Here is a 16,611-nt window from a genome sequence, read left to right as displayed (position 1 = left end):
CACATAGGAGAAAAGTCTTGTAGATGTGACCAGTGTGGAAAGGACTTTAGTCAGAGCTCAGATATCGTTGTTCACTGTAAAACTCATTCAGATGACAAAGCTTACGAATGTCAAGAGTGGGCAGAGGGCTGCAGCCAGAGCCCAGACCTTCCCAGATATCAAAAAGGCCCCTCAGAAGACAAACCCTATAAATGTCTTGAATGTGGCAAGGTCTTCAGGCGCAACTCCTCTCTTCACAACCATCACCGGGTCCACACGGGGGAGATGCCCTACAGATGTGACGTGTGTGGGAAGGGGTTCGGATTTAGGTCGCTGCTTTGTATTCATCAGGGAGTACACACAGGGAAAAAGCCCTATAAATGTGAGGAGTGTGGGAAGGGCTTCGATCAGAGCTCCAATCTTCTTGTCCACCAGAGAGTCCACACTGGAGAGAAGCCCTACAAATGCAGTGAGTGTGGCAAATGCTTCAGTTCAAGCTCTGTTCTTCAAGTCCACCGGAGGCTGCACACAGGGGAGAAGCCTTATAGGTGCGGCGAGTGTGGCAAGGGCTTCAGCCAAAGCACACACCTCCACATTCACCAGAGAGTTCACACCGGGGAGAAGCCCTACAAATGCAACGTGTGCGGAAAGGCTTTTGCATACAGTTCAGTTCTTCACACTCACCAGAGGGTTCATACGGGAGAAAAGCCTTACAAATGTGAGGTGTGCGGTAAAGGCTTCAGTTATAGCTCATATTTTCACTTACATCAAAGAGACCACACCAGAGAGAAGCCGTATAAATGTGACGAGTGTGGTAAGGGCTTCAGTCGGAATTCAGATCTTCATGTGCATCTCAGAGTCCACACAGGAGAGAGGCCCTATAAGTGCAAAGAATGTGGGAAGGGCTTCAGTCGTAACTCATACCTTCTCGCTCACCAGAGAGCACATGCAGCTGCAGTGCCACATACATGTCGTGAGCATGGCAGTGGCTTTAGTTATAGCTCAGACCTTCTCACTCATCAAAGACTGTGTGAGAGGACAGAAACGTTCTCAGTGTAATTGTCCAAGGGGCCAATCAGGAAAGCAAGCAAGTCCATGTATTCCAGGTGATGGAGGCTTACTCAGTCACTGGGAGGGCTGGGGCAGCAGAGGACAAGGACGCTGCCACCCATGATGTCATTCTGCAGCTCTGAAGCAAGGGTTCATAAGAGCATTCCAGGGAACTGCTGTGGATCTCAAGAACTTCTGCAAAACTCCCACCAACTGTCACATGCTACAGGGGCAAAGTAGTGATAATCGACAGATGGACAGTTTGTGGCAATGACGATAATTGGAGATCAAATTTCTGTGAATGGATATGCCCAGGAAGGAAATTATAATTGAGATGGGTACAGTGAGGACTTCAGGCCAGCCAAAATCTGTAGATTTTTTTTTAAAGAGAGTACCCACTAGAAAGATATTTAAAAGAGTGCTTATGTTCTTAGTGTGGTAAGAATATTAGTCGATTCTCAGGCTTTCAAATCCATTAGATTTTCTACACAGGGAGAAGCTCTATGAAGTGATATTTTATGGGCATGGCTGTGTGTTCATCTTGCTGGTTCCATTTCTTGGTCACGTAGAGACTCCATTTCCCAGAAGCCCTTGCAGTTAAGAGCTGGTCCATGTGATAGAGTTCCAAGCAGCAGACTACGAGCAAAAGTAATATAAGTTACTTCCAGGCCTGGCCCTTAGAAACATCTTGTGATGTCCTCCAGCCATCTTTCCTGTCATAGTGACCTTGGAGGCTGGACTGGCAGAAGGTGGCTGTCTGACCTGTGTTGTACCTTGTTTTCCTTGAGTAAGAAATAAACATTTATTGTGTTATACTATGACATTTTGGCAGTTTATTTGTTGCTAGTATTGCCCAGGCTCTTTAGCAGCAATGTATTTCATGGTCACTGGAGTTCACATAAGAAAGCAACTTTATAATTGAGTTCAAAACTTTTAAGTCGTTAAGGCTATATGTGGCAGTGCAGCTATCTTAAATGGTGTGGCTACGACTTCTTCGGTGAGAATCTTCATTCATTGGTGTGTGCATAAAAAAGAAATGCTCCAGGTAATGTGCTTGTGATGAAACTTTAGCAAAAGTGCAATCTGCAGACATAAGAAATCCCACACAGTAGAGAAACTCTGTAAGGTGCACTAATGGGAAAAGCTTGTCGATAGGAAGTTAACCAGACTAGGTGTCCTGCAAATAGCCTTAATAAAGTAAATCAAGTAAAATTAATATTTACTGCGGTGACTAACAACTTACGGAAGGCCAAGAGCGTCCGTTGTCGGAAGCTGGCACCACCGCTTCTCAACCGTCTTGTTTAATAAAAATGGGGTTTTAGAAGGTGCTTGTTTTGTCAAGTTCCTTCAACAATTGCGATTTATTTTGGGATTATAGGTGGATTTGGGAGGAGGAGATACACTCACGGTATCTTTTTTCATCTTCAAAACTAATGTCTTTTGTTGGTATCTTAGTTGATCTATAGGTTTCTTCATTTGGATCATGTTTTCTTCTTAGTTTTTCTTACATTATAATTTCCTATGACTTATGGTTTATATATGGAACAGCCATTCAAAATCAAAACCATCCCTAAAATGTTGCTTTCTTACTGATCCAGGTGAGCAACAGTGAAACATTAATAAAACTCAGTGTCAGTAAGGGAATGGAAAAACCGGGGCGCCTGGGTGGCACAGCGGTTAAGTGTCTGCCTTCGGCTCAGGGCGTGATCCCGGCGTTCCGGGATCGAGCCCCACATCAGGCTCCTCCGCTGTGAGCCTGCTTCTTCCTCTCCCACTCCCCCTGTTTGTGTCCCCTCTCTCGCTGGCTGTCTCTATCTCTGTCAAATAAATAAATAAAATCTTTAAAAAAAAAAAAGGGGGAATGGAAAAACCAGTGGTTGGTGGGGAAAAATACAGGTGCAACATTTCTGGAGAGGAATTTGTCAATATGTATCAAAGGGTATAATGTGCATTATCTTTGAACTAGTAATTCCACTTCTCAGAATTTATCTTTACAGTGTAATTGCACAAATGGGAAAGATGGTTTCAGAAGGGAACATATTCCAAGAATATTTACAATAATAAAAATTGTAAACAACCTGAAGATACGTAAGAGATTGAATTAATTTTGGTACTTCCGTATAATGAAACAAAATATCACCATTAAACATGATGTAAAAATTTCCACATATAGTTTGGAGGAAAAAATCACGTTGTGAAAGATCATTACAGGATGACCCCTGACTAATACCCAAGTTTTAGAGCGCAAAATGGCACTGGGAATGGTCCCCTCCATCACTCTACACTGCACTTTTCAGCGTTGTTTCGAGGGTTGTTTGGACTGTTTAATCCAAGTGGGGTTATGCAAAATGTAGGAAACGCTTTCCCCAAATTATCTTCCTTTCTCTGTGTTCAGATGCTTTTGATAACAGTTTTGTCACTAGACATTCACCAATCCTTAATATGATGTTTTTCTGAAAAGCGTTGTGAGTAGAGCTCATGGTGGAGAGGGGAGGTTGTTTGGAGAAAGCAAGTCCTGGTTTGTGAGGTTTTGGTTTAGACAGATGCTTCCAGAGATGGAAGGCAATGGGCTTGCCCTATCACCGGGTGGCTACCGTAGTGTAGCTCCTTGCATGGGTAATAACTGTAAATGGACTGTGGGAAAGCCAGCTGTCCTCTCACTGTGTGGCCTTCCTTTGCATCTCTGTGCTGATTTTTCTGTTTTACAATCCTTGGCTTGCTGACCCTTATCCTATATGTCTTCCTATGTAACCCAACATTTATAGACCAGTAGCTGGGATTTTGGAAGTGGCAATCATTATAGTTCAGTCTAGGGGCAATGTGCCAGGTTATTGCCTTCCAGTTCCAAATTCACCCTTTGATACATACTCTATGATAATGAAAAAAATTTCTTTGAGCATTTCTCCTTTGCAGTAAACACAATGTTACACTTTCTCAGCCGAGGGTGTCCGAGGGAGATTGCAGGAGGGCGGGATCTCCTGATATCTGTAGCAGCTGCATGGTCGGTCAGCAGTGTGGAAGTGAGGACATCTGGTCCTACTCTGCACTAGCCAAACACCCAGAATGCACAGTTCCTTGATGATCTTGCAGCTCTAGCCTGTTGATCACATTCCCATGGACCTCTGGTTGTGGACCCTTCACATTCTAGGCCTTTTACTCACATAGGCACACCCATTCCCTCTGCACATCCATGTACCTGGCCACTGGCTGTGGCTCATCTGTTCCCCAAATGGTTGCCATCTGTACCCTTCCTCATTCTGCATGCCCATGCGTCCAACACCCGTTGCAACTTGCCTACAAACCAACCACACTCTAGAATGTTGCTTCCCACTTGACCAGAAACCAGGGACCACCTCTGACTCAGGCAAAACAGAAAACTTTTCTGCCACCCAGTAGGCTACAGCTGTATTTTCTTCATAAAGTCTGAGTCTGATGTTTTCTCCAAGGTTCTTTCCTCAGAAACTCTCAGTATTGTACCACATAGAGTTTTAAAATATTGTATGGTTACTTTTTAAAAGTTTAATAATTTGTATATTAAATTTCCATTTAAATCACTGTAATTTCAGTCCCCTTATTGGACTCAGACTGATCAGGTGGCAACTGTAATTGCTGTTTTAATGGGAGTTTTAAGGTCAAAGAGTACAATGAGCTTCAGGCAAATCAACAGTGGTGAAGGAGAAAATAAAAGAAATATACGCTGACTGTCAGCCTTGATAGCTGCAGACATAAAGGGCTTGGAAGACTGGCCTCAACATCTATAGGCAAACTGGAAGACATCATAAGAAACCTGGTGTGGGAGATCTCGGTGAACAGATTTCTTACACCTGATGTGGACAGAGCCATCCCAGGGAATAAAGTTACATCTTAATAAGGTGATCTGCTATCAATAAGATAATATGAATGTGGGAAAAGGTTAAGTCAGAGGTGAAATCCAGGGTAATCATGGTTTGGTATTTACCAGGGAAAGAGACTTTTGGGGTCCAGGGTTGGTGCCACTTTTCCTCAGGACAGAGATCAATCTTCAGCCTTGGTGTAGGTGCCACACACAGTATTCCTGTTTGGCCAGGAGAAGCCCTTGCATGTGACATTTAGTGCTCTCTCTCAGCTTTCTTGAGGTATAATTGATACACAAAAACTGCAGATATTTAATGTTTATAATTGAATGAGTTTAGACATGCGCAAAGACCTGTAAAACCATCACGACAATCAAGGTAATGTATCTATCACCTCGAAAAGTTTTCATCTGTCTCTTTGTTTTTGTATTAGGATTTTTTTTTGTGGTAACATGAGATCTACCTCTTAGCAAACTTTTAAGTGTATAATACGGTATTACTGATTTTAGGCACTATGCTGTACAGCAGATCTCTAGAACGAATTTACCTTGTATAACTGAAGTACCAATTGAACAGCTCCCCACTTCCCCCTCCTCCTGGCTTCTGGTAATCACCATTCTATTCTCTGCTCCTATGAATTTGACTAATTGGGTACTTCATTTAAATAGAATCATGCCATTTCTGTCCTGTGACTGGCTTATTTCACTTACCATATAGTCATCAACATGCTAAAGAATGAAATTGGACCCCTATCTTACACCACTCACAAAAATAAATATAAATGAATTGAAGACTTAAATATAAAACCTGAAACCATAAAACTCCTAGAAGAAAACAGGTGAAACTTCTTTACATTGGTCTTGGCAGTGATTTCTTGGATATGACACCAAAAGCACAATTGACAAAAGTGAAAGTAGACAAGGGGATGACAACAAACTAAAAAGCTTCCACACAGCAAAGGAAATAATCAAAAGAATGAAAAGGCAATCTATGGAATGGGAGAAAATCTATGCAACACATATATCTGATAAGGGGTTAATGTATAAAATACAATAGCAAAAACCAACACAACAACCTGATTTTAAAATGGGTGCAGGACTTGAATAGACACTTCCCAAAGAAGACGTACAAATGTCCAACAGGTTTATGAAAAGATGCTCAGCATCACTAATCACTGAAATGCAAATCAAAACCACAATAAGATATCAATTCACACGGGTAGGATGGCTATTATTAAAAACAACAACAACCCAAGAGATAATAAGTGTTGAGGATGTGGGGAAATTGGAACTCTTCTACACTGTTTGTGGGAATTAAAATGGTACAGCCTATATGGAAAACAGCAGTGGAGATCTCCCCCCAAAATTAAAAATGTAACTACCATACAATCCCATTTATGGATATGTACCCCAAAGAACTGAAAGGATGATTTATCTGCATTCTCATGTTCATTGCAGCGCTGCTCCCAGTAGCCAAGTTAAGAAACAATCCACATGTCCATTGACAGATGGACAGATAAGTGGATACAGAAAATATGGTATATACATACAGTGGAATATTATTCAGCCTTAAAAAGGAGATCTTGCCATTTTAACATTTAGCTTTGTAAATAAAATTCTGAAAGAGAGTGACATCAGCAACATGGTAGAATAGGAGTTTTCTACAATCATCCCTTTACCCCATAGAGCATTGATTTTGACAACCATCCATGAAAAAGAGTACCTTTCTGGAAGTCCAGGAGTCCAACAAAGTTCCAGCACACCTTTGTTGTTTTTTATTATTATTTTTAAAATTATGTTCAATTAGACAACATATTATACATCATTAGTTTTTTTTTAAAGATTTTATTTATTTATTTATTTGATAGAGACAGCCAGCGAGAGAGGGAACACAAGCAGGGGGGGTGGGAGAGGAAGAAGCAGGCTCCTAGTGGAGGAGCCTGATGTGGGGCTCGATCCCGGAACGCCGGGATCACGCCCTGAGCCGGAGGCAGACGCTTAACGACTGCGCCACCCAGGCGCCCCTATACATCATTAGTTTTTGATATAGTGTTCAAAGATTCCTTAGTTGCGTGTAACACCGAGACCAACACACCTTTGAAGCAAAAATAGACACACTGAAAAGGGTAAGAACAGTTTCACTTTACCCCACAACACTACTCCCCCAAAGTGGCACAGCTTAGTGGCAAGAGAGATCCTCTTTATTTCTCTCATGGGGAAAAGTGAAAGTATGTGAGTGAGTACCTGTCTCGCCCAGCTGTGTGGGATGCTGCCCCAAAAGCCCACTTCTTTCTGTCCTCACCCACAACATTTAGGCGATTTGGACTATTGAGAGAGGCTGGGAGCACAGAAACCAGGATTAAGAACTCATCAAAGGGATGCTACCAACCACTCTGCAGTTCATCCCACGAACCCCTTTTCAGAACCCATCAGGAAGCCTGCCCATAAGCTGCTGGGAACACGCCATCTGTGGACCTCCTTTCCAACTGGCTCACAGACATCCTCCCCCGCAACAATGCTCTGCACACCTCACTGCCCTGAACGTGGCTGGCTGCCGATATGTGCTCCCCAGGATGGTGAGTGCAAGCCTTTGCAGATGGCTAGTGAGCACCTGCAGAAAGCCATCCCAACCCTGTGAGATTGGGAGAAAACTCATGAATTTGAGCATTTCAGAGAATGCCCTGGGAAAACAAGTGGGAAGCTCTCAGCATTCGACCTGGCTTTGAGGGATCAAGAGAAGGCATACATTTTAAGAACTTTCCCCAAGAGGGAACAAAAGGTATAGAATGGGCAGGCACATCCATAGAACGGGTCTAAGAAATCCTCAAAATTCTTGGCCAAACTGACTGGTGAAGCTATTTCTCTCCTGAAGCCAGTCAGTAAAGACTGAAGATGGTGTCTTCATTAAATGCAAAACCAGCAATGCAAGACTCCAAGAAACACAAAAAAATCAAGGAAATATGATACTACCACCAAAAAAACAATAATTTTCCAGTAACCAATCCCATAGCAAGGAGGTCTAAGAATTACCCAACAAAGAATTCAATATAATTTTTTAAAGAAAGCTCAGCAAGCTACCAGAGAACACAGACAACTCAATTAGATCAGGAAAACAATATGTGAACATAACTAGGAGCCGAGCAGAGAAATAGAATTTTTTTTTTTAAAAAGAGTTGAACACATTCTAGAGCTAAAGAATAAAGAATGAATGAAATGGAAAAAAACACAATAGAGAGTGTCAAAATGAATTTGATCAAGCAGAGCAAAGAATCTGTGAACTTGAAGACAAGTTGTTTGAAATTATCCAGTCAGAGGAGAAAAATATCATATGTTCTCACTTATATGTGGAATCTAAAACAAAAAAACCAAATGCATAGAAACAGAAAAGATTTGTTTCCAGAGGCAGGGAATGAGGAATTGTTGAAATGGGTGGGAGTAATCAAAAAGTAAAACCTCAAGTTATATATTAAGTCATGCAGATGTAATGTACAGCATGGTGACCATAGATAATAATACAGTATCGTATATTTGAAAGTTGCTAAGAGAGTAGATCTTAAAAGTTCTAGTCATCAGAAAAAATTGTAACTATGTGTAGTAATGGATGTTAACTGGACTTATTATGATGATACTTTAACACATATACATATATTGAACCATTATGTTGTACACCTATAACTAAAATAATGTTATGTCAATTACATCTCAATTTTTTAAATCAGAAAAAAAGTTAATGAAAAATGGTGAATTACAGTAGCTTTATTTTTATGGCACTTTATACTTTTCAAAGTGTTGTTCTATACATTATTTTATTTTGCCAGTTTTATTCAATATGCAAATGTAATTTATAGATAATAGATCATCAAACCTAAATCAAAAAAGTCTTGAATTATCTTGCTAAACTTGAACTTTTTTTTTTTTAAGATTTTATTTATTTATTTGACAGAGATAGAGACAGCCAGCGAGAGAGGGAACACAAGCAGGGGGAGTGGGAGAGAAAGAAGCAGGCTCATAGCGGAAGAGCCTGATGTGGGGCTCGATCCCATAACACTGGCATCACGCCCTGAGCCGAAGGCAGACGCTTAACCGCTGTGCCACCCAGGCGCCCCTAAACTTGAACTTTTAACTCAATAAGAATTATATATGATCATCCCAATTCTGCATCAGAGTTCTCTGAATTAATGAGGTTTTGCTCCATTGTACCTATAATAGATCTGACAATTTTATGGCCATCTTATATCCCAGAGTGCCACTTCCACCTACACATTAGTAATAAATACTGCTTCTTCGTCTAGGAAATTTTGTCCAAACAGAGCATCCCATTTAAAGAAAAAAAAAATAGTGGCAATGTCAAAAGCTGGCAAGGATGCAGAGAAACTGCATCATACATTTTTTAAAAAATATTTTATTTATTTATTCGACAGAGATAGAGACAGCCAAGGAGAGAGGGAACACAAGCAGGGGGAGTGGGAGAGAAAGAAGCAGGCTCATAGCAGAGGAGCCTGATGTGGGGCTCGATCCCATAACGCCGGGATCACGCCCTGAGCCGAAGGCAGACGCTTAACCGCTGTGCCACCCAGGCGCCCCTGCATCATACATTTCTGTTGGGAATTTCTTTGGAAAGAATTTTGACAGTTCCTTAAAGAGCTAAACATGTACTTACCATACACCCCATCTACTGCAGTCCTGGACATTTACCACCGAGAAATAAAAAATTAATGTACAGACACACGTAAAAAATCTGTACATGAATGTTAATATTTATTTATAATAGCAAAAAAGAAACAATCAAAATATTCCTCAATAGGTAAACGGTTAAACAAACTCTGGCACGTCCACATTAGGGAATACCACTCAGCAATAAAAAGCAGTGGATTGTTGATACATGCAACTACTTGGATGGATCTTGAGATCATTTTGCTGAGTGAAAAAGCCAACCTACTGTATCATTTCAATTATATAACATTCTCAAAATGACCAAATTACAGAGGTGGAAAATGGAGTTGCGGCATGCTGCTACCATCCAGCATCCCGAGAGAGTGTCTTATTGCATATTGCTAGCCTGGGAAAAGATCAAAATTCAAAGTATGGTTTCTACTCAGTGGGTACTGCTTTCACACCATTGTAAATGGAACCACTGTAAGTCAGAGCATGTCTGTACTTATTAGGTGAACAGTGGGCTGGCTGGATGGCTACTGTGGGCTCTGCCGCCTCCCATTGCATATAAGAATTCTTTTACTCTGAAAAATCTTTGCTTTTATCTTATTCTAATATATGTGAAACTTCAAAACTGACATTACTAAATATTCTTTTTCCTTTCATGGAGAGAGCATCTGTTATATAAGAGATCATATAGTCTGATTTGTGGTAATGGTTTCCTTGTTTTAAGCCCTGTTTTTACATATTTGCTGTTATTTCTTTTTGTTTCCTTCTCCAAAGGGAAACTAATCCAGGATTTTTGCTGTGGTTTAATTTAAGGGAATATGGTTTCTTGTTCAAATATTTCCAGTCCCTTCTATGAAGTATTCTTGCCCCCCCCATGACCCTGTATCCAACCTAGGCTTCAAATAATAATTCTACTTTACAGGAAATTTAGAAGATTGGGGGAGAAAGTGTAAGAAGGCCATTAGACAAATGCAGACTTGGATACCTAAGGTGACATCTTGACTTCTACAACAGCCCAAGAACATGAAAAGTGATGGTGGTGTGTGTTGGGGAGGGTAGATACGGTTTTAGAATAAATAAGTTTCAGGTAAGATGATCAAATACAATTAATCTGTTTGGATATTGATTGGAATAAACTAGCTGTAAAAAGCATTTTTTTCAATAAACAGGGACTTAAACTGGCATACAGATTAGATAATACTAAGACTTGTTCATTTTGTTTCATAAAGTAATGATTTTTGTGTACATAAGAAAATATTGTTATTTTTTAGTGATATATATATATCACTAAAAAAAATATATATATATAGTGTTTGGAAGGAAATAATAATGTCAAGGACTAGCTTTAAAATACTTAAGAAAAAAAATTAAAAAATGGTAAGTGAAGCCAGTGTGGGAAATATTTTTTAAGTGTTGAATTTAAGGTATATGCATTTGGTGTTTCATGTTACTATCCTCAATACTTTTTTATTATTATTTCAATTAAAAAATTGTTTTCTGCCCAGAAGGAAAGCGGTAAGTAAGTACTTTCTGTTTCACCTGTCACAGTTATCTGGACTCCCATCTCCCACCTCAACCTACCTCTCCTCCTGAATAAAAGAAAAATACTCATAGCAAATATATAATATCAAAGAGCAACACAGGAGTAGTCAAAGCGAAGCCTGAGTTTGAACTAAAAAAATTTAAAGGAAATAGCCTTTTTCCCTATTAAAATATCTTCTCCAACTCCTTGCCAGTGCAGTTCCTTTCACTTGTCAAATACAACACTGCTGTCTCTGTTTTATAGCCTAATCTGTGTTTGGAATTCCTTGTGGATTCTTGGCATCTTGAAATAAACAGTTCATGCCAGATAGCAGTCAGAGGTAGATGAATACAGGCACATGTAAAGAGGCAATCAAGTCAAACCAAGTCTGAGATAAATATTCCTTATGCAGCTCAGACCAAGCCCTTTACAATCTTGTCTTTTGTCATACACATCACTTTTCTGCTAAAAAGGGTTAATTTCTTTTCATATGAAAAGCTTCGCTTTTTTCCCACGTACTAGTTCTTGGGGGAAAAAATTACCCCCCCCAAATAATAATAATAATAATAATAATAATAATAATAATAATAATAATAATAATAATAAATCAAAGACTAATAGCTCCGGAGAAGAGTCTCAGGTAGAATTTAATTAAGGAAAAGAAATATAGGCGGGCCCGCGGAGGATTCTGGGAGTTGTAGTCGGAAGCACTTCCACTCCAGGGAGGCGGGGCTGTAGTTCTAAACCGCTTTAGGATTCTGGGAAGTGTAGTCCAGAAATTCCGCGCAGGGGACGACAGATCCTCTCCAGCAGTGTGGGTTGTGTCCCTCGTGTGAGGCTAGGCGTTCTGGAAAGGGAGTCGCAGGAACTTCCGCTCCAGGGTTGGTCGCGGCCATTAGTCCCCATGTAGTGGTGAGACTTGAGTCCTAGCAGCGATTCTAGGCCTCCTCAGCCTAGGCGAGGGACGAGTGGTGTCCCAGCCTTCTGCCTTAAAGGCGAAAAGTAATGTCGGACGGAGGATAAGGGGTAGAGGTATTTGCGTTTCCCTCTGATTAGGCAGAGCTTCCTAGACTTTGGGGCGGATCGCGCGCCCCAGCTTGGCGGCGGGCTAGGGTTGTGAATCACTGTTTGGTGGTCTCCTGGGTGCTGAGCCCCTGCAGCCCTGTCCTGGACTAGCCAATCAGCGTTGACTTTTCCTAGCGCTGTAATGTTGGGCGAGTTGCTCTCTGTGAATAAGTTTCCTGGGTGTAATTATAGCACTAACCTAGTGGTCTTGTGAGAGTTAAATGAAGTTACTTCTAAAACGCGGGAGAACAGTGATGGCACACAGAAAAGCTTGCTTCTGGTTACGGGTGCACAGTGCTCCAGCCAAAGTAAATGTAACAATTAGCAAGTGTGTATGAAAAATTTTAAATTTCCCTATATTAAAAAGACACCATACATAACGGGTGTAATGGACGTACAGTAAACTGGGCTGAAAATATGAACAACATATATGCTAGAAAGTGGCTCAATAATCTTGGAGATTCATAAGATAATGAAACTCCAAAAGAAATATGGATATGAACACAAAAGATGTGACTAGTCAGCTTGTAGCTCAACACCCTGACTGCACAACCTGTGGTCTCCAAGCTGATACTAGAGTGGAATCTACAATGCTGGCCTTTCCAGTGGAAATCTACAATGGAATCTACAATGCTGGCCTTTCCAGCATTCTGTAAGATCCCTGTGTCTGAAAGACAGGAAGACTAGGAAAATCAGTGGATCCCATTAGGGTTCACTGAACACACTGCTGTTCTTTTCTCAAGTTTATAAGAAGCAGTACAGTATATTTGCATATGAACAAAGAATGCAAGGACAACTTAAATATAAGTAATTAGATGGACTGCCTGGCAGCAGTCCATAGTCTATATGTTGTATAATTGGAGTAAGCATAGTGGGCTGAAAGGTAAATTCAGGTCCAGAGAGACCTACAGATGATTCAAATTGTATTGGGAATGCACACACTTTGCATATTTTTTCTACCCTCTTTTAGAGGTCTGAACACAATATATCCATAGGATAGGATCTGAGTTCTTATCTTCTGCCAATTATTTCATGAAGTGCTTTCTCAGTTTCATTTTTACCATTTAGAAATTGATCTTTAACTAGTTAATTGTCCTATTTAGGAATAAAACCTTTGCCCAAAACACAGATCCTTGGTGCCACTACATTGTCAAGCCACTCAAACTGCTCCCAGCCTTTGGCAACCATGAGTTTGATTTCTTTTCCTATAGTTTTTTTCTTTAGCAGTATACCATACCAGTAGAATTGTAAAATGTACACATTTTTGTCTCAATTCTTACACTTAGCATAATACTTGTGAAATTCATCCTTATTTTTGCATAAATCTAGTAATTACTTCTAGTTTATTTCTTTTTAATGGTTGACTAGTACTTCCATTGTATGGATATACCAAAAAAAAATTTTTTTTTAAGTTATTGATGGGATTTTGATTAGGAAAAAATGAGAAAGTAATCTTTTGCTTTATATTTCCCTGGTGACATATAATGCAGAGTATCTTTTCATATGCTTATTTGTCATGTGTATATCTTCTTTGGTGAGGCGTCACAAAGTCTTTGACCCACTGTTAAAATGGATTGTTTGTCTTCTTGTTGAATGTTGAGAGTTCTTTGTATATTTTGGATAAAGGTCCTTTATCAAACGTCTTTTGCAAATATTTTCTCCCAGTCTGTGGTTTATCTTCCCATTTGTCTTGAGGTTGTCTTTTGCAGAGCAGAAGTTTTAATGAAGTCCAGTTTGTCAACTATTTCTTTCATGGATCATGCCCTTGGTATTGTATCTACAAAGGTACAGCCATCTCCAAGATCATCTAGATTTTCCCCTGTATTATATTCTAGGAGTTTTACATTTGGATTTTACAGTTAAGTTTGATCCATTTTGAGTTAATTTATGTGAAGGATGCAAGGTCTGTCTAGATTCTCCTTTTTTTTTTTTCTTTTTGCATTAGGACACCCGATTGTTCCAGAACATTTGTTGAAGACTATTTCTGAATCATTGTTTTGCCTTTTCTCCCTTGTCAAAGGTCAGTTGAGTGTTTTTGTATGAGTCTATTTCTGGGCTCTCTATTGTGGTTATTGATCTATTTATTCTTTTTTTAAAGATTTATTTATTTATTTATTTATTTGAGAGAGGGAGAGAGAGAGAGAGAACAAGCAGGAGGTGCAGAGGGAGAGAGAATCTCAAGCAGACTCTGCACAGAGCATGGAGCCTGACACAGGGCTTGATCTTATGACCCTGAGATCACAACATGAGCTGAAACCAAGAGTCAGATTCTCAACCAACTGCACCACCCAGGCACCCCTGTCTATTCTTTCGTCAATACTTCCACTGTCTTCATCACTGTAGCTACACTGTAGCATAGTAAGTAAGTCTTGAAGAAAAGCAGTGTCAGTACTCCAACCTTTTTTATTCTTCAATATTGTTTTGGCTATTCTGGGTCTTTTCCTCTCCATATAAAATTTAGAATAAGTTTTTCAATATCCACAAAATAACTTGCTAGGATTGTGACTGATATTGCATTGAATCTACAGATGAAATTGGGAAGAACCGACATCTTGACTATATTGAGTCTTCTTATCCATGAATATGGAATATCTTTCCATTTATTTAGTTATTCTTTGATTTCTTTCATTAGAGTTTTGTAGTTTTCCTTATATAGATCTTGTACACATTTTGTTAGATTTGTAATTAAGTATTTCATTTAGGGGGTTGCTAATGGTATTATGTTTTAATTTCAAATTATACTTCCTCATTGTTGGTATATAGGAAAACGATTGACTTTTGTATTTGTATCCTGCAACCTTGCTATGATGGCTTATTAATTCTGGGAATTTTTTGTCAATTCTTTAGGACTTTCTACATAGATGATCATATCATCTGTGAACAATGACAGTTTTATTTCTTCCTTCCCAACCTGTATATTTTTAATTTCCTTTTCCTGTCTTAATGCTTTAGCTACAACTTCCATTGTGGTGTTGAAAAGAGTGTTGAATGGAAACATCCTTGTCCTATTTCTCATCTTAGTGGGAAACCTTCTAGATTCTCCACATTAAGTATGATATTAGCTGTGGGGTTTTTTCATGGCAGTAAGTGCCTACATCAAGAGACAAGCAAAATCTCAAATAAACAACCTAACTTTACACCTCAAGGAACTAAAAAAAGAAGAACAAAGCCCAAAGTTAGTAGAAGGAAGGAAATAACAAAGATGAGAGCAGAAATAAATGAAATAGAGACTAAAAAGGCAAATAGAAAAGATCAATGAAACTAAGAGCTGGTTCTTTGAAAAAAGGATAGACAAAATTGACAACCTTTAGCTAGGCTCACCAAGACAGAGGGAGGACTCAAATAAAATTATAAATGAAAGAGAAGAAGTTATAACTGATACCACAGAAATATGAAGGATCATAAGAGACTATGAATAATTATATGCCAACAAAATTGACAACCTAGAAAAAATAGATAAATCCTTAGAAACATATAACCTACCAAGACCAAATCACGAGGAAATAGAAAATCTGAATAGACAAATTACTAGGAAGGAGATTGAAATAGTAAACAAAAACCTCCCAACAAACAAACGTCCAGCAGCAGAAGGCTTCATTGGTGAGTTCTACCAAACACTGAAAGTATTAATACTCATCCTTCTCAGACTCTTACCAAAAAAAGAAGATAAGGGAACACTTCCAAACTCATTTTTCAAGGCCAACATTACCCTGATACCAAAACCAGGCAAGGAGGCCACAAAAATAAAATAAAATAAAATAAAAAAATAAAATAAAATAAAATAAAATAAAATAAAATAACAGGCTGATATCCCTGATTAACATAGATGCAAAAATCCTCAACAAAATATTAACAAACCAAATTCAATAATACATTAAAAGGATCACACACTGTAATCAGGTGAGATTTATTCCAGGGATGCAAAGATGGTTTAACATCTGCAAATCAATCGGTGTGATATACCACATTAATAAAATGAAAGATAAAGATCATATAATTTCAATAGATGCAGAAAAGAACATTTGATAAAATTCAAGATGCATTTGTGTTAAAAAGTCTCAACAACATTTCTAAAAGATTTTGCCTGCTGGCTCATTGTCACTTGTCTAACACTATACCTGTCATATAATTCTTGCTCATTTCAGTATCCACATTCACAACCTTGGTTCCTTGACATTCACACCACCTGTGATCTTGTCTTTCATCCTACCTGGGGAACTCACTTCCATGGTCATACTCTAACCCTTAAATCACCAGTAGCTATAATCCTTCCAGGATCTCTGTTCAAAGCATCATCCTCTGACCAACATATCTTCCCAGATTTTTCTATTCTGTTTTACCCTGACTTTGACCTCACCAATTTCTACAATTTATTGATCCTACTACCTTTTCAGTCTCCCTTATTCTCCTCATATCCTAATTTTTGAAGTATACATGGAAATATTAGGGTGAAAATAATGCACTGTGATGGTTTGCTTTAAAGTATTAAAGACAAAAAGAA

General features: G+C 39.1%; 1 protein-coding gene across 1 annotated transcript in view; it reads left to right on the top strand.

Moving 5' to 3' along the window:
• The window catches only part of ZNF229 (zinc finger protein 229), a 43,251-nt gene extending 41,404 nt beyond the window's left edge, over nucleotides 1–1,847 (top strand). The window contains exon 7 of the mRNA XM_057314442.1: nucleotides 176–1,847. Coding sequence (XP_057170425.1) covers nucleotides 176–1,038 — 863 coding nt within the window. The 3' untranslated portion in view covers nucleotides 1,039–1,847. The remainder of the gene's footprint in view (nucleotides 1–175) is intronic.
• The last annotated feature ends 14,764 nt before the right edge of the window (nucleotides 1,848–16,611 follow it).

This window comes from Ursus arctos, unplaced genomic scaffold (genome assembly GCF_023065955.2).
Source record: "Ursus arctos isolate Adak ecotype North America unplaced genomic scaffold, UrsArc2.0 scaffold_19, whole genome shotgun sequence".
Classification (NCBI taxonomy): Eukaryota; Metazoa; Chordata; class Mammalia; order Carnivora; family Ursidae; genus Ursus; species Ursus arctos.
Note: the sequence above shows the minus strand (reverse complement) of the source record. Positions and strands in the feature narration are given on the sequence as shown.